The sequence below is a fragment of the Parasteatoda tepidariorum genome, chromosome 4 (genome assembly GCF_982258835.1).
Source record: "Parasteatoda tepidariorum strain Cologne lab strain chromosome 4, Ptep-v5.0, whole genome shotgun sequence".
Classification (NCBI taxonomy): domain Eukaryota; kingdom Metazoa; phylum Arthropoda; class Arachnida; order Araneae; family Theridiidae; genus Parasteatoda; species Parasteatoda tepidariorum.
The window spans coordinates 8245907-8273536 of NC_141758.1; the positions used below are offsets into that span (position 1 = coordinate 8245907).

General features: G+C 30.4%; 1 protein-coding gene across 2 annotated transcripts in view; it reads left to right on the forward strand.

Annotated features, from left to right (window-relative positions):
- Positions 1–553: 553 nt before the first annotated feature.
- Positions 554–27630, forward strand: part of LOC122270104 (calcitonin gene-related peptide type 1 receptor-like) — a 264250-nt gene continuing 237173 nt past the window's right edge. For both annotated transcript variants that reach the window (XM_087160598.1, XM_087160597.1), the window contains exon 1: positions 554–1363. In XM_087160598.1, the coding sequence (XP_087016724.1) occupies positions 1298–1363 (66 nt within the window). In that variant the 5' untranslated portion in view covers positions 554–1297. The remainder of the gene's footprint in view (positions 1364–27630) is intronic.

Genomic DNA, 27630 nt, shown 5'->3' on the forward strand with positions numbered 1-27630 from the left:
CTTTTGTAAAGTTTAACATTGCAAGGTTTCGAATTAGAATATTGATGGTCGTAAACCCAAACAAAGCATAACATAAAACAATATAACATAAAACAAAATAACATGATGCATAACATTGCATTAACATCACATTAACATAACAATACATTGACATTAACTTAATAACATTACATTAACATTAACTTAATAACATTACATTAACTTATAACATTATATTAACATTATATTAACATTAACTTAACAACATTAAAACAACATAGCATTAAATAACATAAATAAAATTTGCATAGTCTAAAAAACCCAGAGAGTTGAACAAATTTTTAAATCTGGAAGTTGTTGTTTAATAAGAAAGAAAAAGTTGAAAAATAGAAGAAAAAAAAGGGATTTTAATGAAAAGCCGATGGGGGATATACTGTTCCCCCACTTCTATAGTTAAAGTAGAGATCGTGAATTTCTATGAGTATTAAATAAAGGAATGCAGAAATGTTCGCTACGAGATGGCGCTGCGAGTGACACTTTATATGAACTTTGTAGGAAGGAAGGAATAAATTCTGTCAGTCCAGAGAAGAGCCAATGTTTTGAGAGCGCTCAACTTCAAAAGTTTTTCTCCCACAAAAGGGTTCGCGCCAGAATGTGAATGATATTATTTTCAACCTGTCAGCAATTTCATTCCGTTTTGAATTGCTAAAAAAATCTTTCGACATGACAACAAGTGTCAGAATTCCCGGAACTTCTGTTCTGAATTCGAGAGGATGTTATTGGGGAGAATGAGGTGATCTCTTTTTCCATTTCGTTTTCGAAACAGGTGGAAATAAATTTTGCGTTCCTTCCTGCATTGTGAATAATTGCATTTTATATCAAAAGTTTATAAACTTTTATAATTGGTAAATCCCTTTCATTTGTTTGTACATCGGTTCTACACTTAAACTATATATATACGTTTTTATTAACGTTTAAAGGAAGAAAAAGTTTCAGATGGATTGAGCGTAAAAACGTTGTAAAGAGCTTTTAATAAGCGTTACAGACATATTCATGGAAGAAGATTTTAAAATTTTGTTAGAAATTCTACAAACATTTTAGCATTTGTGGAAAGCCTCAGCCATTAACCAAAAACATGACAATTTAAACAAAAATTTATCAATTCAAAATTAGGAGTTTCTTAAATATATGTGCATAAAAGAATTGTTGATGAAAATAAAAATTCACAATATTTTTAAGGACCGAAATGTAGTTATTTTAGAAGACAAGGAAAAACCTGTTGTTCTAACGGATTTAGAAATTTGAAGTTCTAAAGGATATGTGTAAAGGGAAGATGGTCGTGTTCATCAGTTTAATATCATTAGTTCTCTTCATTATATTCCAGGTAGGAGTTTTTTCCTTCTATTTTAATACCAATTACGCATCTATTCGTACGTATGTGGGAAAAAAACTTTAAAAAAATGTATAAATTTCGTAAAAATAGGTTTCACGTTAGAATAAAATTATTAAAGCTTCTTGACTTGACTCGATGTGAAGTTTAACAGGATTGTAGATTTGCATTTATATTTATTGAGTTATTTAAATTAAGTTATTAGATTCAAATCTGTGGTCGGAAAAATTACATTATTTGTGTCATTTACTACGTTTACTTTTTTTTAATGTAGTCACTGCAAACTACTTTGGAATTGTAGTGACAATACCTCTAGTTTAAAGAACCGAGCTTTGCTGGAGAAATTGATTTGCACCTGTGTAATTTACACTGCTGGAAAAATTAATTTACACATTATGTTCGAAATGGTTTTGAATGAAATAAATGGGCTTTCATCAAACAGGAATCATTTAGAAATATTTTTTCATGCTTACATGAGCCATTTTGTTATTCTGAAATATTTGTTTCGAATTTGTTAAATTTGTCCTCCACATTTTATGCCCTTCTTAACAGCGAATATTTAATTTAAGAGATGCTAAGAAATTATGAAATACACTTTAAGTGTTTAATGCTCTTTTATTTCCTCTAAGGAATTAAGTACATCGAAAATATGTTTCCTTCCTTTGAAATAACACTGTTTTACGAGTGTTGTGCATTCGCATCTGAAAGTGTGACCAAAGCGATAAGTTATTCATAATGGATAGCTTAATATTGGTAATACGTGACTCTAAATAAGATATTCTTGTTCACTCACAGGGGCATTTAAAATTGCGTCCTTTGACAGACCCTCGAAGATTTGTACAAATCAAATTTGAAGAATTAGCTGCGTCAGAACCCTGTTCATTTACTGAACTAATGTAAGAAGCAGTTGCCATGAACCCAGGGATGCCAGCTTGCTCCGCTTTGTAAAATAGCATTTTCCAATGGTAGCGAAATTTAAGTTACTTTTAGTTTCGTATTTTTAATTTTAAGAAATTTTTTCACCACTAAATATCAAAAATTATAAGTATCATATCAAATACAATGTTACAGCATCAATCTACTGGTTACTCTATCAAAAACTGGGCGTAACTATACTTCTCTAGCGAAGTTTACTATATACTTTGCTACCACTTTATTAAAACTTTTCCAGAAAGCGGAGTAGTTGGCATCCCTGTGAATCTCTTACAAACTACTATTTTTTTTGTATCGTACTACTCACGACACTACACAAAAAAAAAGCAACACATTACTCTACAAACTACGAAAAAACGTTGTGACTACAGTAGTTTCACTGCTTGTAGTGAGTTACTTTCGATCACTGATACAAACGTAATAAAACATAATTTTTTTATCTTAATATAGATACCACTTTCTTATATTTATTTTAAACAAAGTATAAATTTTATCATCTAATTACATACCTGCCAACTTTTAATCCCTTCCATTATCATTTTTCCCAGTGGTACTAAAATGAAATTAAAACTTCAATTTTATGTAAACAAATTCGTTGTATTTGAGAAAACTTAAGTTGACAACCATGATTGTAACGCATATTAATATATGTGCTTAGTTTTTGCAAGAATAGTGGTGATCAAAATCATTTAAAAATTATGTTTATAAAAGAAAAAATAGTATATATTTACTACCACTTTAAATATGAAAATAAAATCTTCCGGAAGAGTTGGCAGGTATGTAATTGCATTGAGTGTTACTTCACGACACTTTGCTTATATAGTACTTGTTTATCTCATGGCATTATTAAAATAAAAGAGAGCCTTGAAAATAATATGTGATTTTATTAAAACTTTTTAGTTGCTCTGCTGACAAATAAAATCTTGTGAAACTAAAATTTTTAATGTATGAGTGATATTTTTAAAATTAAAAACACTTCATCGTGATTTTTACATACCTGTTGATTTTCCCCCCAGTGATAGTGAAATAACTATTGCAGCAAATATTTAATTCTTTTTTCGCCATCATTTAAGCATACCTGCCAACTCTTCCGGAAGATTTTATTTTCATATTTAAAGTGGTAGTAAATATATACTATTTTTTCTTTCATAATTTTAATTTTTAAATGATTTTGAGCACCACTATTCTTTTAAAAATTAAGCACATATATTAATATGCGTTACTATCATGGTTGTCAACTTAAGTTTTCTCAAATACAACGTCATACCTTCCAACTCTTTCGGAAGATTTTATTTTCATATTTAAAGTGGTAGTAAGTATATACTATTTTTTCTTTTAAAAATTTAATTTTTGGATGATTCTGATCACCACTATTCTTACAAAAATTAAACACATATATTAATATGCGTTACTATCATGATTGTCAGCTTAAGTTTTCTCAAATACAACGTATTTGTTTGCTTAAAATTGAAGTTTTAATTCCATTTTAATACCACTGGGAAAAATTATAATGGAAGGGATTAAAAGTTGGCAGGTATGCTTAAGATAACTACAGATATACACAATAAGAAAACTGCAGAATTTCCATCTATTACGGATTCAGAAAATGTTTTCCTAAACTTAGCAAGGGTAATATATTTATAGTTAAATAAATTAGAATTAAAAGTATTTTATTTACCACTAAACACGAGTAATTTAAACACATATATATATTTATAATTTAAGTTAATTTTAATTTGGTATTTCGCATTTTAAGTCATTTTTCCACCATTATATATAAAAAAAATCAACGTATATGAAATGCAACTTTATTGCTATTATTTCAGAGGCAATATTTTAAAAGGTAAGCATAACTGTCTTTAGAAATTTTACTATTTAATTCGATACGAAAATTTATTAAAACTTGTGCAGATAGTAAAGCAGCTGATGTCCCTGCTAACTGCGTTGACATTTCAGCTATCGGTTCCCATCCTGATTCTAATTTTTTACGAATGCAAAGCTGCTATCTTTGTAAAGTCATTGAGAAAAAGTTTTTTTATCGTTAGCAACATTAGCGTTTTGGCATATTAAATCTTGAAGTTTTAAAAATTCCACGACGAATCAATAATTAAAAAATATGTATATAATATCTATGTGTTAGCTATATTATGCTTATAGATGTCTTAATAGTTTTGTTTTTAGAAAATACTTCCTAACTTTATTGTTGTTTTACTACCACTTTGTGAAATCTTTTTCGATGACAGTTTAAGTTGGCAGATATGTGAATGTATTTATGAAAGCAACTCCACTTCCTGCTTACTTCAATGCTCAACCAAAATTCCAGTGAATGGGAAAAGGGGTCGCTTCGCGACCCAGGTGCCCAATAAAATCAAAACACTGGGACTAGGAATGTATTTATGAATCGCCCTTTCTTAAGGGGTTTATACGTATATATTAGATGTACCGTTTAGTTTTGTATGATACTTTCATTATAAGATTAAATAATGTATGCACGTGCTCTCTCGCTCCATATATGCATACCCTCCAACTGCTACGGAATTTCCGTAGTTTCAGAAATCTTCTTTTCAGACGGTAGCAAAATTAATTTCTTAATATTTAAAAAAAATTAATTTTAGCGTAACTTGTCCACTATTACTTATAAAAGTGCAGGCCACATGGCTAGATTCTTAAGTTCTGATAAAAGTTTTGTGAGAGATCCATTTGCTTTAAAAATTTCTACTTTGGTTCGCTACCACTAGAAAGAATTATTTTCAAAATCCTCATAAGTTGGAGGGTATGCATATATGCAATGTTTCTTTAAGCTCGAACGTTACTATTGAATTAAAGAGTAAATACCGTACCACTTCTTTCATAAAAGAACCTTTTCCATTTCTGCAAAATGGGCCGACTTTTAAAGGCCAGAAATTTCTATTAGACCATTCATAAAACTTATAAAAGTAAATGAAATAATTGCATTTAAGTTTTTATTGACAACCAGTTTAATAAAAACAAATTATTTTACGTACTACGAAATTCGATCAAGGTTCGATGCTGCTTGTGTGTTGACCGCCAATATGATATTTACTAGCAGAGAGTATGCTGGTGAATGACGTGCAATCTGAGAGTTTCATTAGGTTTGAATTTTTCGGAATATTGCTCAATTATTATTATTTTTTCCAATTCTGTTATTAGGCTCAACCGCTAAACTCTTTCGCGCCGACTGTCACAAATACGTGCCAGCATAAAACCGTATCAATCAGAGATAGATAAAACTGTTAACCAAAGTAGTTTTTTAGCAGTTCATTTGGGAGGGGTTATAATTAGTGTTTGATTACTTTAATTCAAAATAAAACTATTTAGTTATACTTTGAACTAACATATATGATATATATCATTAAACTAACAATAATTGATTTAAAATCAAAGTAAGTCTGTCAAATTAGCAACACCTACATTTAAGCTACCGTTTTTTATTTATTTACATCCTGATTTCGTACGAATGCTTTTGTGAATCACCCGTCCCCAAGGGATTAATGTTTAGTTTGAAAACGTTATTGCAGTGACCGTCGAGATATTTTTAACCCGTTTTGTCCCGAAGTTATATATTGAAATGATACAAAAAGTGGTTTTATGGAAAAAGTGGTAAAATATATTATCGAAATTAATTGGTTTTTCTGCAGTTAGAGCATTCAAAAAGTCTTTGATAGATCAAAAAGTGCTTGCTCCTTATAATTCTAGATCTAATCAGAAATAACTAAATCATTGTGGTATCTGAGAATCTTTTAATTCACCCAGATAAATGAAAGTAATGAAAAAAGATTCCCACCACAATGAATGTCTATGAAAAAAGGAACTGTCCTAAATATATGACGCTGGGCGTTAAGCGGTTAAACTGGGTTTGTAAAATCAAAATAAATGAAAATATAAGTATTTGCTTCGAATGTAAAAAAAATGTGTATCGATTAAAACGGAGAAGTTGAACACAAACATAGTTTTCAATGCTTTATTGCCAAATAATTTCGCATTACATTGAAAGCAGTGGGAATATTTGTGAGTTAATATTTGACTGTTTTTTATACGTTTGATTTGCTTGATTTGTCTATGACATTCAAGCAATGTAATCCTATACAAATGATTAAAAATCGTATTATATTTTCAAATGCTGGCCGAATAAGCAAAATGTCCACCACTTATCATATGTTCATGGCTGATTGAAATGAAATGCCGAATTTAATGAGTCAAGAACTGTTTTAAAATTGGCACGACAACTTTTAAAAACAAAAAGTGTTGTGATAGAATAGATCAAAGGTCGCCAAAGTGGTCTATATACACCCCCAGGGGTCTATTTAACATAAGCGGGGGTCGATCTGAGCTAGGGGGTCGAATGGGGGTCGATCCGAACCGGAAGGGTCGATTGGTGGAAGGATTATCAGTATTTTTCAGATATGTGACAATTAGAAATAAAAGAAGAAGACTCGGAAATATATACAGGTAATCTTCAAAAATTGAGCGACGATTTTAAACTGCGTTTTGTTGATTTGGAAAACATTGACATCCCTGATTGGATTATTGTGCCATTTTCTGCTCAAATTGAAAACATGGACATCAACCTGCAAGATGAGCTTGCTGAATTATTATGGGATTTGAAGCAAAGAAGCTTTTTAAAAATTTAACAATAAGCAAATTTTGGACAAATATAAATATAATGCAAAAATATGTAAGACTTTACGAAATAGCTCAGCCATTTATGATAGCATTTCCAAGTTCCTATATGGTTAAAGCCGGTTTCAGTCACGTAAATTCAATCTTGACTAAGAACAGAAATAAATTAAATGTGGAGTTTCGAGGGGATTTAAGATTAAAATTGACCAATTTTGAACCCAATATAACGAACTTTGCAAAAAAAAAAAAAAAAAAAAAAAAAAAAAAAAAACACATGCACACCCATGTCATTGATTAAGAAGCAATAAATCCGTAGTTACTTTACTTATTATTTCTAGTTACTTATAATTACTTATTATTATTAAGGTATTATTATTACTATTATAATACCTTAAGGTATTATAATTACTATTATAATACCTTTATTATAATATACTTACTTATAATTACTTATATATATTAAGGTATTTATATTTCAACATTAATATATTTTTCATAAAACTATTGTTACACTATGCACTATTACTTTAACAAATGTTCAAAATCATAAAATAAATGTTCAAACACGGTATCTAATAGAGTTTTATTTTAATTAACAGAAAATTACTTTTATGGGGGTCGATGGAGATTTCGAAAAATTATGTAGGGGTCGATGATCAAAAAAGTTTGGCAACCCCTGGAATAGATAGATTCGTGTATAGCAAAACAAATGTAATCTTAAAGGGCATATACAGTGAAAGAAATGTGTCTATAAACAATTATGGACACTTTTCAAGGGTTCAGGCTCCTCAACTATGAATTCAGGTTGAGGGAATCAATAAGGACCCCTCAACTAAGTCAAGTAGTTTCGTTTAGAGAAAATTCAGACCCCCCTCAGGTCGTCAGAATTCAAACCCCTTCAACTATTTCAATTTGCTTCATTTAGGAAAGACCCCTCAAGCCTGGATACAGATCCCTTAATTATGCCAATTTGCTCCGTTTAGGAAATATTTAGTAGTTAAATTTAAGTTTTTATGTGTAGATCTTACTTTGGAAAATTTGAGAAAAAGATATTTACTCACAGCTACTTGTGAATCATTCAAAAGTTCATACACAATGCATACCTGCCAACTTTTAATCCCTTCCATTACCATTTTTCCCAGTGGTATTAAAATGGAATTAAAACTTCAATTTTAAGCAAACAAATACGTTGTATATGAGAAATCTTAAGTTGACCACCATGATAGTAACGCATATTAATATATCTGCTTAATTTTTGTAAGAATAGTGGTGATCAAAATCATTTAAAAATTAAGTTTATAAAAGAAAAAATAGTACAAATTTACTACCACTTTAAATATGAAGAGTTGGCAGGTATGACAATGGTCTCTTTGTTTCTGATTACACCACAGAAAATTTTTTGTTGTTATTTTCATTTGTATGAAAATTTTGAACGGATCTTAGATATTTTTGCGTAACTGATATTAACCCCTTGGGGACGGGTGATTCAGAAAAGCATTCGTACAAAATCAGAATCAAGTTGTAATTAAATAAAAAACGGTAACTTAAATGTAGTCGTTGCTAATTTGACAGACTTACTTTGTTTTTATTTTAATTATTGTTAGTTTAATCATATATATAATCAATGTTAGTTCGAAATATAACTAAATAGTTTTATTTTGAACAAAGTAATGGTGAATTAAAAAAATCAAACAATTATAACTCCGCCCACATATAAACAGTTTAAGAATTACTTTGATTACCAGTTTTATCTTTTTACCCTGACTGATACGGTTTTATGCTGTCACGTATTTGTGACAGTCGGCGCGAAAGGGTTAAATCTCAAATCGGTGTCTGTCTTCCAGCTACTGTTGTTATGCAATTCGATAATATGTTCTTAACCAGGAATTTTTTTAAAATTCACTCAAGTGAATACTAAGTGTCCCCACTTCTCTGCTACATTGGGTGTTGTATGCATTTCAGTTTCTGATTCGATATGTTAAGGGCATAATTTTTCAGTCTTAGATGTTGTTTTCACAAGAGCAGAAAAATGCATATGTAAGCATATAAATTTATACGATCTTATAATAAACTTGTACACTCAGAGAAAAAAATAAACTAAATTAAAAATATTTTGGAAAAAAATGTCTGTCGCTTTCGAAAAAGATCTAGATTTGATTTGAGAAGATCTGATTTAGATTTGTTATCCTCATACCCGACTTAGGTAAGTTTAAGTATTGGTATGAATGCAATAATTTTTTTCGAGAAAAATAAAATATCTTTAACTACCAGGATTTTTTTTGCAAACTGCTTAGTTGCAAATTGATAAAAATGCCACTTTGCTGCCCTTTTTGAAATCTAGTGGTAACGAAATTTTAGTTTAGTATTTTTTATTATAAGCATTTTTTCACCACTCAACGTATCACAGGAAATGTAACTTTATTGCAGTTATTTTGTTGTGACACTTTCAATGAGTTGGTGAAATTATCCTTATTCTGCAAGTTGTAAATCGATATCAATTGATTTAACTTTTGTAGAAAGTGGAGCAGTTGGTAACTCTGAGTGCATGGGTGAAAGCCCTTATATAGCAAGACGGAAAAGAGAAAAACCTGGTACGTAAAACATTTCATTCCAGCATTTTTTTCGAAAAAAATGAAATATCTGTAACTATCAAGATTTCTTTTATAATTCTGGCATATATATAAAACTGCTTCTTTTCCAAGATAAAGTTGATATTGTTGAAAAATTTTAAAAAAGAATAAGTAAACTCCTCCCCAAATCAAGCTATAACTGAAATGGTTTACTGCCAGCCTTTCCTGTTTTCCGTCTCGCTTTCACCCCTGGGACTTTCACCCATTCTTTGTTCCAATCCTCTCGTCTGCATTCAAAGCCGCACATAGTTTTATATCCGTCGTTGAACAGCTGACCCAATTTTCTTGGGTTTACGACTACTAATGTTCAACTCCGTAGCTTTGTAATTTTGAACCCAATCCAGAAGACAAGGAAACCAGCCTTTCCTCTTTTCCGTCTCGCTTTCACACCTGTCTGAGTGCCATTCATACATGATTCATTGCTGCCATCTCTTCCTTGATTTTCCCCCAAGATTTTATTTTCATATTTAAAGTGGTAGAGAAACTCATGTTAATCCATTAAACTCTTTGAATTATAATTATAAATTCATTTTGGCCACCATTACATATAAATAATTACAACAAATATGTAAAAGCATAATAGTCTCTACAATGGCTAATTTAAACCCAATTAAAATATAAATATTTCTTTAACAGGGTTCCTGCGGGCCTTGCAATATTTCAAAAATGGTGGCTAAAATTATACAAATGTCGATAATTTTATTTCTGTATAACCACCACTAAAAATTGTTTCCCAAAGAAAGTATATATGCATGAAAATGCCTGTCTTTCTGAACCACTTAACGACAAAGTGGTACATTAAAATAAGAAATATTTTCCAGCATTAACCTTAATTTACTACCACTACTAAAATTTTTCAAGGACCGCAGGAACCCTGTTTGAGTAAAATTAGTATTGGTAATTGTTTTACTACCACTTGGAAAATTGAAAGCTGGCAGGTATAGATATTGTTAAAAGTTTAAAAGAAAATAGCATTACTCCTAACTAAAACCAGCTAAAATTGAAATAATTTTTCTAGAATTTTTTATTTTCTGTCTCACTGTTAACTAGGCCTGAAAGTGAGAACATTTCAATTATAACTGCCTTTCAGGAAAAGCAAAATAAATCTAAATGTTCTTAACTGAATGGGGTGAACCGGGTTCGAATCCCAGCGGTGGCTGGTCGATACGAATTCCGCATTTGGCTTGCACCGACCACAGTGCTGACGTAAAATATTCACAGTGGTTGACGGTTCATGGGTTAGAGTCCCTTTGCTGCCAGGCTAATTGTGGGAGGTCCTCGTTGTTTTCCTCTCCATATAGCGCAAATGCGCATCAGAAAATTCCTCCGCTGAGGAAATTTCTCCTAATACTTGATCCAAGAGTTCCCTTGTCTTCTGGATTGAGTACAAAATTACAAGGCCACGGAGTTGAACATTAGTAGTCGTAAACCCGGTCGACTGTTCAACGATGGTTATAAAATAAAATGTTCTTTAACTATAAATTATAAATCATTGTTTACCTCTTCTCAAGTGGAAACAGTCCTATATATGCACATGTTATAACTCTTGAAAATTTTGCTCTTTCCCAAAACAAATTAGATTGAGATCTCACCCATTTTTACTCTTTACCGTCTTGATATATATTAGCTTTTAGCTCTGCTGTCAAAGTAAGAAATTATAAAATATTTACTTCTTTTTTCGAAGTCATTCTTCCACCATACGTTATTTAATGGAGATATATAAGCCGATGCTATATTTATCCCTGCAGAAAATGGCGAAAGTTTTCTTCAGATTAGAAATAACTTTCGATCGATGGCCATTAGGATGTAATGTGAGTTCATTTTTCTTTGAAAGAAGCTCGTTCGATTGAGACTCATACTCACTGGTACGTAAGCAATTACGTCTCATTACCTATTGGAATGTGCAGTGTAAAAAAAAAAATCGTAATAATCTTACATCTAATGATTGAATTATCACGTACTAAGATGCATTGATTCGAGACTATAACCCGTGTCAAAGGCTCACGTGTACTTTCTTCGAAAAGCTAATGATGATTGGCTGAATTATTTTTTTTATTTTTTATTTATGTTGACGAAACGAAAACATTCGTGTGAAATAATAGAGGTAGTTACATTTTGACAGGAAATCACATTTTTTAAATTTAAAATGGTAGCTTAGCTAGAAATGATCAACTCAACCTAAGGTTTTATACAGAGATGTCGTCCGATTTACTTTAAAAAAAGGTAGAGAACTACATACATCATAAATTTCCTGCGTTTCTGTTAGTGTTGGCAGCTTTCAACATGGCTTACTTTTAACTGACTGATATAGTTCTATCGGCGAACCTAAGGGGGATATCTGCTCCTTCATCTAAGTTATATTTAAAAGGATAATGGAAAGGGTGGTGAGGGGATTAACTAAGTTATGTCTCAATTGGAAACATTTTACAATTAAAATAAAATCTGAGATAAGTATATACATGTTAAATCGCATTGGGATACATAAAAAATTTGAATAATATTAAAAATAAAAAAGAGAAAATTCTTTACAATTATTTTACAAGTGGGGAAGACTCCCTATGCATTCCCTCGCCTACCCCCGGTAGCCGGGCATCTCAGGCGCAGAGTGCATAGTTTGTCTATGGTAGGGGTGATAATATTAAAAATATCGGTTGTAATATTTTGATAATACGCAATCGCTGAGAAAGAATGCGGACTGAAATTTGTATTATTTTCTATAATGTTCAAGTCAAATAGTTTGTTGAAGTCGCAGGTGCTACAGTCTTTAGCTCCTTTAAAAAAGGAAGCGTTTAATTTAAATAAATATTGGTCAATCTTATCGATTTTTAGGTCGTTATATAAAGTATTGTTTCGAAGAAATCAGGGTGCACTGGTCATTCGTTTTGTGCTCTAACATTCTGAGTCTTTTTCTTTGGTTGTTTGTCAGAGCCCCGCAGGCTGGGGATGCATAACATAGTATTGGTCCTATACACATGAGGTAAATATTTCTTTTGGTGTTAACACATTGCTGACGGGCAACTTTTCTGAAAATTACCCCATGTGCCCGGCTATTGTTTTGAAAGCGGATGTGGAAGTAAAAAAATATAAATAAATTTTAAAATTTTTTAATTTTTAATGCCGTATGATAGAAAGTTAACAATCACCTATAAGTAATGGTTCATCACATGTTTTGTAAATATATCGGGCTTCGTAAATTTATAATAAATCGGTATAGAATTAAATAGTAAAACTTGAAATGTAATGAAAATTACTCCCACTTTTTTAAATAGTCACCACGAGATCACTGCTAACGAAAACACGAGTTAACTCGTGACCGATCACCAACGTTTGGCCACGAAAACACGAGTTAACTCGTGACCGTTCAGCAATGTGTTAAGTGTCATTTTACTTTCACTGTTCAGCAGGGGTTTTGATGCTTGAAATGCAGCTTCGGCTTTTTTGAGAATGTCTGATATATGTAGTTTCCAATTTAAGGTGCAGTTTATGGTAATTCTTAAATATTTAGGATTTCTTCCTTAAATAGAAAAATTTTTCTTTTATAGAACTTTCTGATAACTTTTTCTTCTTTTAATGGGATGTATTGTCCCATTGGCCTCAGGAATGCCAGAACACCTACTCTCTAATCGTTACCCAGTGGGCACCTGTGGCGAAGCCACGACGGTGGAGCAGCGTCGCCCACGTCACACAACTACAAACCCGTTTATAGGGCGGGTCACAATCACACAAGGGCGAAAGAACAGAGAACACAGAGAGAAAGAAACATCCACGCCCTGAGCAGGATTCGAACCCGCAACCATCGGCTCCCCAGTCAGGCACGCTAACCACTCGGCCACCTGATCGACACTTTCTGATAACTAGAAGATTAGATTTTTAACTGTTTATATTCTTTTTCCACCTGCTGCACCAGGTTTCTATATCAGTAATATTATTTTGCAGTTTCTTAATAGCATGATTTGTGTTTATAGGATTTACTTAAAATTGCAGTATCATCTGCGTAGAATGCTGTTAGTTGATTAACGTCGCTTCTATTAACTGAGAAATCAGAGCAATATATTGCTTACTTTTAACAGAGTGGCTATCACCTAAGCCTTTGAATTATTTAAAAGTAGTGATGAGTAAAAACCCTACAAATCGAATTTATTAAACCACATTAAGAGACTACCTCTCGAAAATACCTCTCTGCAGGTACTTAAAACAATAAATATCACAGAAGGATATTATTCCATTTTCGAGCAATCATAGCCACCAATTCTTACAATTGGTTGCTATTTACTAAATTTGCTGATGAAGTTTTATCCATGATGCTGCGAAATAACAATAATTAAATTCATATAATCTATAATTTCAAAATATTAGTGGTAGAAATTTAATGTCATTCTTTACTTTCTACTTGCAGAAAGAACAATTTCGGTATTTTTATTTACTTTTTCATGCTACGGTAAGAAAGAAAAACTTACATATGTGCCATAATACACATTTACTTTCTTTTATTTTGTTCCTTCCTTTTCTATGGAATTAGTGTATTTCACGATTGCTTCAAATTTTAATCAGAAACCAGCACATTGATTACTGAAATGATTTTATTTTGAATTTTTTTAAAAAAATACTAAAATAGCTACTAAAACTAAGAAAATTTAAATTTATCTTTATTTAGTTTACCACTATCAGACGGGGGTGAAAGCGAGACGGAAAAGAGGAAAGGCTGGTAGTAAAACTATTTCGGTTATAACTAGTTTTCGGGAGGAGTTAACTTATTCTTTTTAAAACTATTCAACACTACCTACATTATCCATTGAAAATATGCAGTTTTATATATATACTAAAATTATTAAAGAAATCTTGATAGTTACAGTTCTCGAAAAAAATGCTAAAATGAAATGTCTTTCGTACCAGTTTTTGCACTTTTCCGTCTTGCTATATAAGGGCTTTCAGTCATGCTATCAGAGACACTAATTTCTATTGCAAAAACTTTTACTGGTAGCTCTATTTATATTTTCATACGTGTTTCTTGGGTTAAATAAATTGATTCTAAGTAATACCAGATATAAAAAATGCAATAGCCTATACAATACATTTTAATTGCAGTCTCGCAGTGAGTTTTTTTATTTTTGTTTGTTTAGGTAGGTATCAATCCAATGTAGATATAAGTTGAAAATACAAAGAAAATGTAGAAAAAATTAATTTAAAAAGAAGAAAAAAATATTAAAAAATATTTTTATTGAATTTATTGAAACATTTATTATTGAATTTATTGAAAAAAATATTTAAATTTTTTTTTATTTTTACAATTTTAAAATAGTAAAAAATAACTTAAAAAAGTCAGAAAACGAAATAACGAAGAAATATAGTTTATCAACAACGTACACGATTCTTCCGCAAATTAGAGTCCTTTCTAATATTGTTTAAATATAGCTAATTATCAAGACAAGTGAAAGAAGCACCAGGAAATAAAAACGAAAAGTATTATTTAATTTCTATATTTTATTTCTATAAAGGCACTAGACTTTCTATATTTAATTTCTATAAAGGCACTAGCAGAAAAATAGTGTAAGCTGTTATGCTTCGAAAAAAGAAAAATCGAAATATTTAAGAACTAAACAGGCGTGACAACTACTACGTTTTTTGTCAAACATTTTATAGAATGGTTTCAGAACCAAAGATTTCAGAATTGTTGGTAATCTTGCTGACATTTTAAAGGTCCGTTTTAAAGTGGCGTTGCAGATGAACTTTTAAATTATTTATATGGAGTGGCGTGGCAAACAAGTTTAACTGAGTAAAAAATAATACATTAAAACATTAGCTTAGCTACCACTAGAATAAATTCTTACAGAAAGCCTAGAAAGTAGGTAGCCCTGCTTAAATCATCGAACTTTGTGTATTTTATAAGGCTATATAAACTAGTGCAAACACTAAATATTTTTAAAAAAAAATCTCGGTTGGGGTCATATCCCGTCATATGAAATAAGAGTTCATTTCATATGACGGGTTCATTCTGTAATAATCGCGTTACAGAATGAAATTCTTAACATTTTAAAGGTCCGTTTTAAAGTGGCGTTGCAGATGAACTTTTAAATTATTTATATGGAGTGGCGTGGCAAACAAGTTTAACTGAGTAAAAAATAATACATTAAAACATTAGCTTAGCTACCACTAGAATAAATTCTTACAGAAAGCCTAGAAAGTAGGTAGCCCTGCTTAAATCATCGAACTTCGTGTATTTTATAAGGCTATATAAACTAGTGCAAACACTAAATATTTTTAAAAAAAAATCTCGGTTGGGGTCATATCCCGTCATATGAAATAAGAGTTCATTTCATATGACGGGTTCATTCTGTAATAATCGCGTTACAGAATGAAATTCTTAACATTTTAAAGGTCCGTTTTAAAGTGGCGTTGCAGATGAACTTTTAAATTATTTATATGGAGTGGCGTGGCAAACAAGTTTAACTGAGTAAAAAATAATACATTAAAACATTAGCTTAGCTACCACTAGAATAAATTCTTACAGAAAGCCTAGAAAGTAGGTAGCCCTGCTTAAATCATCGAACTTCGTGTATTTTATAAGGCTATATAAACTAGTGCAAACACTAAATATTTTTAAAAAAAAATCTCGGTTGGGGTCATATCCCGTCATATGAAATAAGAGTTCATTTCATATGACGGGTTCATTCTGTAATAATCGCGTTACAGAATGAAATTCTTAACATTTTAAAGGTCCGTTTTAAAGTGGCGTTGCAGATGAACTTTTAAATTATTTATATGGAGTGGCGTGGCAAACAAGTTTAACTGAGTAAAAAATAATACATTAAAACATTAGCTTAGCTACCACTAGAATAAATTCTTACAGAAAGCCTAGAAAGTAGGTAGCCCTGCTTAAATCATCGAACTTCGTGTATTTTATAAGGCTATATAAACTAGTGCAAACACTAAATATTTTTTAAAAAAAATCTCGGTTGGGGTCATATCCCGTCATATGAAATAAGAGTTCATTTCATATGACGGGTTCATTCTGTAATAATCGCGTTACAGAATGAAATTCTTAACATTTTAAAGGTCCGTTTTAAAGTGGCGTTGCAGATGAACTTTTAAATTATTTATATGGAGTGGCGTGGCAAACAAGTTTAACTGAGTAAAAAATAATACATTAAAACATTAGCTTAGCTACCACTAGAATAAATTCTTACAGAAAGCCTAGAAAGTAGGTAGCCCTGCTTAAATCATAGAACTTCGTGTATTTTATAAGGCTATATAAACTAGTGCAAACACTAAATATTTTTAAAAAAAAATCTCGGTTGGGGTCATATCCCGTCATATGAAATAAGAGTTCATTTCATATGACGGGTTCATTCTGTAATAATCGCGTTACAGAATGAAATTCTTAACATTTTAAAGGTCCGTTTTAAAGTGGCGTTGCAGATGAACTTTTAAATTATTTATATGGAGTGGCGTGGCAAACAAGTTTAACTGAGTAAAAAATAATACATTAAAACATTAGCTTAGCTACCACTAGAATAAATTCTTACAGAAAGCCTAGAAAGTAGGTAACCCTGCTTAAATCATCGAACTTCGTGTATTTTATAAGGCTATATAAACTAGTGCAAACACTAAATATTTTTAAAAAAAAATCTCGGTTGGGGTCATATCCCGTCATATGAAATAAGAGTTCATTTCATATGACGGGTTCATTCTGTAATAATCGCGTTACAGAATGAAATTCTTAACATTTTAAAGGTCCGTTTTAAAGTGGCGTTGCAGATGAACTTTTAAATTATTTATATGGAGTGGCGTGGCAAACAAGTTTAACTGAGTAAAAAATAATACATTAAAACATTAGCTTAGCTACCACTAGAATAAATTCTTACAGAAAGCCTAGAAAGTAGGTAGCCCTGCTTAAATCATCGAACTTCGTGTATTTTATAAGGCTATATAAACTAGTGCAAACACTAAATATTTTTAAAAAAAAATCTCGGTTGGGGTCATATCCCGTCATATGAAATAAGAGTTCATTTCATATGACGGGTTCATTCTGTAATAATCGCGTTACAGAATGAAATTCTTAACATTTTAAAGGTCCGTTTTAAAGTGGCGTTGCAGATGAACTTTTAAATTATTTATATGGAGTGGCGTGGCAAACAAGTTTAACTGAGTAAAAAATAATACATTAAAACATTAGCTTAGCTACCACTAGAATAAATTCTTACAGAAAGCCTAGAAAGTAGGTAGCCCTGCTTAAATCATAGAACTTCGTGTATTTTATAAGGCTATATAAACTAGTGCAAACACTAAATATTTTTAAAAAAAAATCTCGGTTGGGGTCATATCCCGTCATATGAAATAAGAGTTCATTTCATATGACGGGTTCATTCTGTAATAATCGCGTTACAGAATGAAATTCTTAACATTTTAAAGGTCCGTTTTAAAGTGGCGTTGCAGATGAACTTTTAAATTATTTATATGGAGTGGCGTGGCAAACAAGTTTAACTGAGTAAAAAATAATACATTAAAACATTAGCTTAGCTACCACTAGAATAAATTCTTACAGAAAGCCTAGAAAGTAGGTAACCCTGCTTAAATCATCGAACTTCGTGTATTTTATAAGGCTATATAAACTAGTGCAAACACTAAATATTTTTAAAAAAAAATCTCGGTTGGGGTCATATCCCGTCATATGAAATAAGAGTTCATTTCATATGACGGGTTCATTCTGTAATAATCGCGTTACAGAATGAAATTCTTAACATTTTAAAGGTCCGTTTTAAAGTGGCGTTGCAGATGAACTTTTAAATTATTTATATGGAGTGGCGTGGCAAACAAGTTTAACTGAGTAAAAAATAATACATTAAAACATTAGCTTAGCTACCACTAGAATAAATTCTTACAGAAAGCCTAGAAAGTAGGTAGCCCTGCTTAAATCATCGAACTTCGTGTATTTTATAAGGCTATATAAACTAGTGCAAACACTAAATATTTTTAAAAAAAAATCTCGGTTGGGGTCATATCCCGTCATATGAAATAAGAGTTCATTTCATATGACGGGTTCATTCTGTAATAATCGCGTTACAGAATGAAATTCTTAACATTTTAAAGGTCCGTTTTAAAGTGGCGTTGCAGATGAACTTTTAAATTATTTATATGGAGTGGCGTGGCAAACAAGTTTAACTGAGTAAAAAATAATACATTAAAACATTAGCTTAGCTACCACTAGAATAAATTCTTACAGAAAGCCTAGAAAGTAGGTAGCCCTGCTTAAATCATCGAACTTCGTGTATTTTATAAGGCTATATAAACTAGTGCAAACACTAAATATTTTTAAAAAAAAATCTCGGTTGGGGTCATATCCCGTCATATGAAATAAGAGTTCATTTCATATGACGGGTTCATTCTGTAATAATCGCGTTACAGAATGAAATTCTTAACATTTTAAAGGTCCGTTTTAAAGTGGCGTTGCAGATGAACTTTTAAATTATTTATATGGAGTGGCGTGGCAAACAAGTTTAACTGAGTAAAAAATAATACATTAAAACATTAGCTTAGCTACCACTAGAATAAATTCTTACAGAAAGCCTAGAAAGTAGGTAGCCCTGCTTAAATCATCGAACTTCGTGTATTTTATAAGGCTATATAAACTAGTGCAAACACTAAATATTTTTAAAAAAAAATCTCGGTTGGGGTCATATCCCGTCATATGAAATAAGAGTTCATTTCATATGACGGGTTCATTCTGTAATAATCGCGTTACAGAATGAAATTCTTAACATTTTAAAGGTCCGTTTTAAAGTGGCGTTGCAGATGAACTTTTAAATTATTTATATGGAGTGGCGTGGCAAACAAGTTTAACTGAGTAAAAAATGATACATTAAAACATTAGCTTAGCTACCACTAGAATAAATTCTTACAGAAAGCCTAGAAAGTAGGTAGCCCTGCTTAAATCATCGAACTTCGTGTATTTTATAAGGCTATATAAACTAGTGCAAACACTAAATATTTTTAAATACATAATACAGTATTTTCGTATATTTTGAGACTCAAAAAAAAAAAAAAAAAAAAAAATGGATTTTAATTTCAGATAAATAATTTTTGCAGAAATGCCAACTTTGCTGTTTTTAGCTTAAATATCAGATTTAATAAGTTTGATGTGAAGTTATTTTACCCAAAATTACGCATAAATAATTTAGTAATGTGTGTATAACTCTACTTTATCTCGATTATCTCATCGTGAATATTAATGCACAGTGCTGCCAACTACTAAACTCTTTTGAAAAATACTTCATTGAGTTGTAGACAACTAAAATCTGAAACTTTTTTGGGATTTTATCAACATTTTAAAAGTTTCACCTCGGCAGAGCTCGAACTAAGAAGCGTTTCACACGAACTTCTGAATCGTTGGTCAGAATCTTCGAATCGTTGATCAAACTAACTTTAATTCATTTTTACAAAACATAGAATCGTACAAACTTAGCTACCACAAAAAAGTTGGCAGCCTTGATTATGGTAAATGGTTGAAGCGCTAATGTTTACATGAATACTTTTTCTGAAATTAAAAGTCGGGAAACATGATCAAAATTTATATTGGAGAGGTAGGACATTCGCGTTAATAGTGCTTCCAACTTACGACGCTTTTTGTAAAACTTTATTCTAGTGGTAGATATGGTTATGCCATAATGTATTATTTTTTCCATTTAAACTCTTTTTCCACACCTACGTATAAATGATTTTAAAAGTTTATACGCAACGCCACTTTGTCCCAGCTCTGCCGTGCTTTTAAAATGTTGGCAAACTTACCTAAAATTTTGAAAGCATTGGTTTTTAAATGTCAACCACTTTATGAATTATTTTGGAAAAAGCTTAGAAGATAGGAGGCCTGCATTAACCGTTTAAATGCCAATGTTCAAATTTTGGCAATTGTTACTATTTCAAATAATATAAGGATTTGTAACCAATTTTATCATTGTTGACATTAATTTTTGCAACAACCAATCTACCAATAAGTCAAAATCTGTAAGGTCATCCGGAAATTCCATGTCAATTTTTGATAGGCGAAGCCCCCTAAGATTTGCCAAAAATATTCAAGTATTAGCAAATCTTACACTCTAAAATGTATTTACAATGATCATTAAATTTTCTTAATCACTATAAAGATTTGGTACCTTATTTCATACATGCTAAATGAATATCACCAAAACTGAAGTGGTTGTTGAAAATGGAGAGACTACCACTTAAATAATTTTGGCAGAGCGCTTCGCCTATTCTAAATTGATACTAATTTTAGTCCTAGTGTTTAGATTTTATTGGGCACCTGGGCCGCGAAGCGGCCCCTATCCCATTCATCTGGAATTTTTGAACAGTTTTGGTTCAGCAATGAGGTAAGCAGGCAATGGAGTTGCTTTTATGAATGTTTCAAGCTCTTTGCTTGAATAACTAAAAAGGAATCAAAAATAAATTGAGCAGCTTGCTCTAAACTGTGTTTGTTTGATTTTGGAGTTGATACTAAATTTACATTATTTTTAAATCTCATCATTGTTATAATATTAAAACTAAATTGGTAGCTTAATGAATAAAATATCTATTTAATTACAAATGGGCTACCACTTTCTTAAAAAGCAGTTGTTCTTTTTGATATGGAATTCGAGACCGATGGCCAAACAATTAAATACTTATATTATTTACATACAAATTATTTATATATATTGTTATTTATATACTTATATACAAACAATTAAATTGAAATGCTTTAAAATTGAAATTGTAGCCAATTGCCAAACACCAGAAAATATCATATCAAAGCAGTATAAACATAAATGACCACCATTATTTTCTCTTAAAGTTTTTTTTTTTGCATGAATACAAAATGTAGCTCAGCAATAGATTGGAATCGGATACAACCTAATTAGTGTAAACAATATTTTAAATTACCAAATCATACTGAAAATGTACTATCTTTTAAATTTCAATTAATACATTTTTTTTAAAAATTTAGTTTGCAAATCTAATCGTTAACTATGAAAGCATATATTTCGTCGCCACTTAAAATGTGAAATTTTTAAATCCCGGAAAATAAAAATTAAAAATTTTTAAAAGTTAAATAATTTAGAAAGATTACGTGATATTTAGTTGAGATATTAACTGCGGGCAAAACTCACATTTCTCAATTTTTCCAAAAATTTAATAAAACCGTAAAAACTCCCATGCCTTTACATGTATGTATAATTAAATTAAATACTGTGCGGTATTTAATATCATTTTAAATTAAATTTCAAATATCAAAGTTTGAATAGAAAAAACTGTAAATTTAACTACCATTTTAAATAAAAGAATAAAGTCTAACGAAAAACCATTATAAGTTGGTAGTTACGTAATTATCCAAATCTGTTTTAATATCATAGTTTATTAGTATGGAACTACAACCTTGTTATTTAATTACAAAATATATATTTAAAGAAGATATTTATTCCATCTCGAGCTTCCGAATCCTTACTTTTATATAATATTCACATTTTATTAAATTTGTATAAATTTTTCCCCCTTGCTTTTAAAAGAGAAAAAATTCAGAAATTTATCATATAAAGGAGATGCATTTTGAATTCTTCGCAGTAAAACACGCAATATGTCTTACTCAAAAGAATTATTTCAAAAATCAAATGTAATTTATGAAAGATTTTACGATTCCGAACTTTTGCGTAAGAATATCTGTTTTTCAATTAAAGTTTCAGAAGAAATTGTTATTTTTCGCAATGCTGTATCAGAACGGATTAAAAAAAGAAATTCAGATTCAAGTTACAGAGAAAATTGGCTGTTCGTAAATTGTTAAATTGAAGTATATTTATTGTTCGTGTAACTAAAATTTTATTCACTTAAATATTACATATCTTAGTTACATATATTAGTTACATATATTACTATAAATAAGAATCTCATGATGGTGTCGCAGTTGAAACTCAGATAATTGCTTTTATTATTATTATTATAATGTAATTCTAAGCTACATTTAAAGATAAACTTATTTGGAAAGGTGGTCTAATCTTATAACCGTTTTACAAATTGTTTTTGTGCAAATAGCATTAATATGCTGTTATAAATTACAACTAAAGAGCAATTACATGTAAATTATGTACATATTACATATTATAAATTACAGCTAAAGAGCTAAAGGATTTCGAACTTAACGATCAAGCTTTATGATTCAAAAATAGCAGACCTACACTATCGAGGACTTCTCAATTGTAAAAACAGTGATGCAATGCCTATTCAAATTTGGTAAAGAAAAACTAAGAATTATGTGTCATTTGAAGTTAATACGGAATCAAGCATTCATACACTTTTTAAAGAGCGTAGTTGAATCTAAACTGAAATAATTATTAAAGTAATAATTATAATAAGGCAGTTTACCTAATTATCAGCATTATTTCTAAAAATATGAAATTTTTAAATTTTCGATTTGTGATATAGGACAGCTACCCCAGTACCAACGGGACATCAAGTGCAAAATATTCGATTATTTGGCAAGTAATTTCAATCTTTTCGGATTAAGTCGACAAGCTGATCATAGCCAATTTTATACCAAGTAGGTTCTAATACTCTTTCCTGATTGCGCGAGCGAATTGATTTTGTTCGATTATTTTCTAAATAATTTCAATCTTGTCGAATTGATTTGACAAATTAGTCATGTAAGCTGTTACAAAAGGGAGTGTATGTTTTTAATAGCATTGTTGTATAATATCTATAGAGATGCCAACCTGCTCCGGACAGCGAATAAATATTTTCGAGTGGAAGTTTATTAATTCGGATTCTTTGTTTAATAAATTCAATTTATTAGATTTTTATCCACCACTATTTCTAAATAAATCGTAGGCTCATATATTCACCAATTTTAACTACAATACCATTTGAATCACAAACCGCGCCCACCTCATGAAGTGACTTGAAGAAACTTTTCTACAATTTAGAAATACTCTAGTTTTATAACTTACAGAACTTTTCTTAGAACTTTCCAGTATTGATGAATTGTTAAGTGGAGCTTCGCGCCATACGCCGAGATAAACCATCACCTCCTACACCAGAAAGCCGCCACACGGTTTCTTACAAGCACTCTGCGTAGATTAATTAAAAACGAACCACTTGCATACCTGCCAACTTTTACTCATTTGGCGTAAAATTTTATTTTCATATTTAAAGTGGTAGTAAATATATACTATTTTTTTTATAAACTTAATTTTTAAATAATTTTGATCACCACTATTCTTAAAAAGATTAAGCACATATATTAATATGTGTTACTATCATGGTTGTCAATTTAAGTTCTCAAATACAACGTATCTATTTGTTTAATATTGAAATTTTAATTCCATTTTAATACCACTGGGTAAAATGATAAGGGAAGGGACTGAAAGTTGGCGGGTATGCACTTGTGCGCATAAACCCAAATTCTATTTTAAAAGTACTTGAGAGAAATGTATCATATATATTTGAGAATTAAATTTGTAGTGGTTGCCAAGTAAATAAAACAAACCAATTATATTCATAAATTAAAAAAATTTTAGACATATATTTGCTACCACTTTCTAATTTTTAATAGATTTCATATTAAATGGTTCTTTAACTAATTGGTTTATCTTAATAGTGGTCTGATTAGACTACCTACAAAAAAGCGTGTGGAGGCGCTGGATAAACCCCATACCCAGCATGATATCATTTATATAAATCTGTTAATTGTATAAATGATGTTCATAATATTTTACTTCTTTGCACATGATTAGTATCCTCCTGTGTATGTTTGATTAAGAAACTAATTTTATTTTAAGAAACGTTATTATAGATGCATATCCTAAGTAAATGATTCTTACATTATATCATATCTAAAAAATAACTTTACTGACTCTAAGGTGTATCATATCTTAAAATAATCTTAAATGTTAGTATTAATGAATAACAAAAATGGTAGGGGCTACTTGACACTGTGAAAAAAAGGGGAAATTTTTTTCTATTGATGGATTACAGGTTTGAATAAATAAGAATTTATTACATGCTAATAAAATTCCCGATTTTAAAATTATTTTTACAATATCTCAACATTTTTGAATTTAAAAAAAGACGATATAATTTTCATTATTGATCGTGAAAATTTCTGTTGCATGGCTTATATAGATTAGTTTGTGACAGCTATAGTGCGCTGGTAAAAGTAAATTCAAAATATACTTATATTAATGTTCGTGCTATTTAATAAATAAATAAAGGAAAGTTTTAAAGTCGCTAGTCATAACGGATTATAAAAATGAGACTTCATTGTTTCTTAGAAAGAGGTTTTAAGAAAAACCTCTGATTAAATGCACAGTCAAGACTCTCCGATGACAGTTTATTGCTTCGAACTTAATCGCCATTTTTACGACGAAAGTCATTATTTCAGCTCTCAAGAAAGACATTAAAGTTAGAAGAGTATTTTGAAACTAGAGCGAAAGCACTGAAAATATAAACACATTCCCAAAGAATCATCGGTAACTGTTGCTTGAAACTTTTGACTTGGTTTTATAAATATGTTATGGAAGTTAAGGTAAAAGCGTTCTTCTGTCTACCATAATTCACTGAAGACACTTCAGAGACATGAGAAGAACCACTATTGAAGTTTAAATAATGTATGAGTTCAAGACAATTTGATTTTGAATAATGCCCTGTCGCTGATGTGAAAACGATACATATTTCAAGGAAGAATTATAAAACATTGTTTGAAACGTATTTCAATGCAAACACGGTTTTCACATTGTTTACAATTTATTTCCAAATTAGAATTCATGCAACATATTTAGACTGAATAACAATAAGTAATAGACTTTAAAATTCAAAACATTTAAGGGTCCCTTTCAAACAGTAAAAGTATTTTACGTCCTCCATGTTTACGCACGAAGGAATATATGTCCAAAATTCCTTAATTTACTCATTAATTAATTTATATATTTGAAACTTTTTGTTTCACGCTATTTATTGAAATATATTCTATGAATCGTAGTTAATGAATTTTATACTAGAAGGTTGTTGCTTTTAAAACTTGAAACTTCTTAAAATACGTACAACTATAAATAATTATAATTCGGCAGCTAATTTCGAGAGTGTGAATTTCAAGGAAGGAAAGAAAACAGAAACGGACAAGAATCTTAATTATTTGTTGAAGAAGTATGGTAATTCGGCACAAATGATTCTTCGGAGATAAACAAGGCGGAAATTAAATTCTTTTTTTCCTTGAAGGGGAGCATTTTAGTTTTCTTGTATTTTTGTAAAATTATCTTGAACTTGCAAAATTAATTGAGTTATGTAAATAACCTTAAGATTTCCAGCTTAAAGTTAATGATTGAGCTAAGTACAGATTTTCCTTTTAGCAGCGATTGTTTTGGAAGATTTTACATGGCAAAACTATTTAAAAGATCATACTTGAAACTTTTAGAAATGGTGTAATTTTTACCCCTACAAAATTTGGATAAACCCAAATAATGAGAGGAAGTTAGTAACTTATTTTTAGCTTTTATATTACCAGCAATTATGAAATCATTCTATAAGATTATTTATATTAGAATGATTTAAGTATTAAAAAAGGAAATAAGCCTTAAAGTTCGCCGACCGGCCTGTGTGTGGGTCATCAGAAATGGCCTTGCATTAGAAAGGTTCTGGGCTCGAATCCAGGGCAAGGCATGGGTGTTCTTTCATTCTCTGTACTATTTGTCCTTACTGTGGGAGCAACATTGACTCACCTAATAGGGTGGCCCACAAATTTGCCCTTCAGGTGCCAATTTTACCATATAAAATATTCCAAAATGTTTGGTGCTAAAAGATAGATTGTTTGCATAAAGTTAAAATAAAAGTGTCCATATTATTTTGTCACCCATGTGTAGATGGTCTTAAGATTTTCAACTAAAGGCTAATAATTGAGTTAGGTTGATGGTCTTAAGATTTCCAACTAAAGGCTAATAATTGAGTTAAGTAGATGGTCTTAAGATTTCAAACTAAATGTTAATAATTAAAGTCAGTAGATAGTTTAAGATTCTTAACTAAAAGTGAATTGAGATGGTCTTAAAATTCCAACTATGCATTAATAATTAAGTAGATGGTCTTAATATTTTCCAGTTGAAAGATAAAATGTTTTGAAAAACTTTCTCGTTGCCATGTTATTTATTGAGAGGGATAATTGTTCAAAGAATGAAATAAACTATTTCAGTCAGTACATGATAAAATATTTGATTGGTTTTCAAAGGTTGTAAAATTTCATAATTGCTCAGAAAGACAATATCTTTACGCAATAGAATTTTCTCTCAGAATCGTCGCTAGACTTAGCGAGAACCTCTTAACATTCTCTTATTGAGGTACTCGGTGGAAAACTAATTACTTCTAAGATCCATGATTATTGAAAATAGTTTTTTTTAAAATAAAATTTCCAAAAATGAACAGCTTAACACTTTTTGTACTTTTGTTTCTTCAAATTTGTGCTATCGCTTCATTTGTATATTATATACGCAGGGAATTAGTGGCCTTAAGAGGTGAGAAGTTATGCTTTTATGAATCCCACTTAAATAATCATCTAAAACTCTTAACTTTATTTTCGATTTCTGTAGTTTAATTTATAATATTTTTTTTTAATTCAGGGACTCCAAAATTATAGAAACCACAGCTTTCTTTTCTATTTCATTTATAGTATAAAACATTGAACAAAGTTTCATAATTTTCAATAGAAAAATTAAATTGCAAATAGTTGAATATTTTTTGAATTGTTGAATAATATTTAAAATTAGATTTTTACTTATCTTTTGACACATAAAACTTGAATGCGTACAAAAACTGGCTGTCAATATCAAAATGTCTATTATGTTTTTATGAGTTGTGGGTTAACATAGTAATGAGAAAAAACTTCCGAGAAAAACATTGTAACTAAAATGCAAATTTAAGATTACTTTTTCTAGAGACTTCGTCAGTTACTTTTAAGATGTGTGACAAGTCTCTTTTTTATGACTAGCGTCCGTTTTTCTCTCGTGACAAAATGAGTGTAGGAAGTTATAACTTTGCATGGGTAAAAAGGACAAA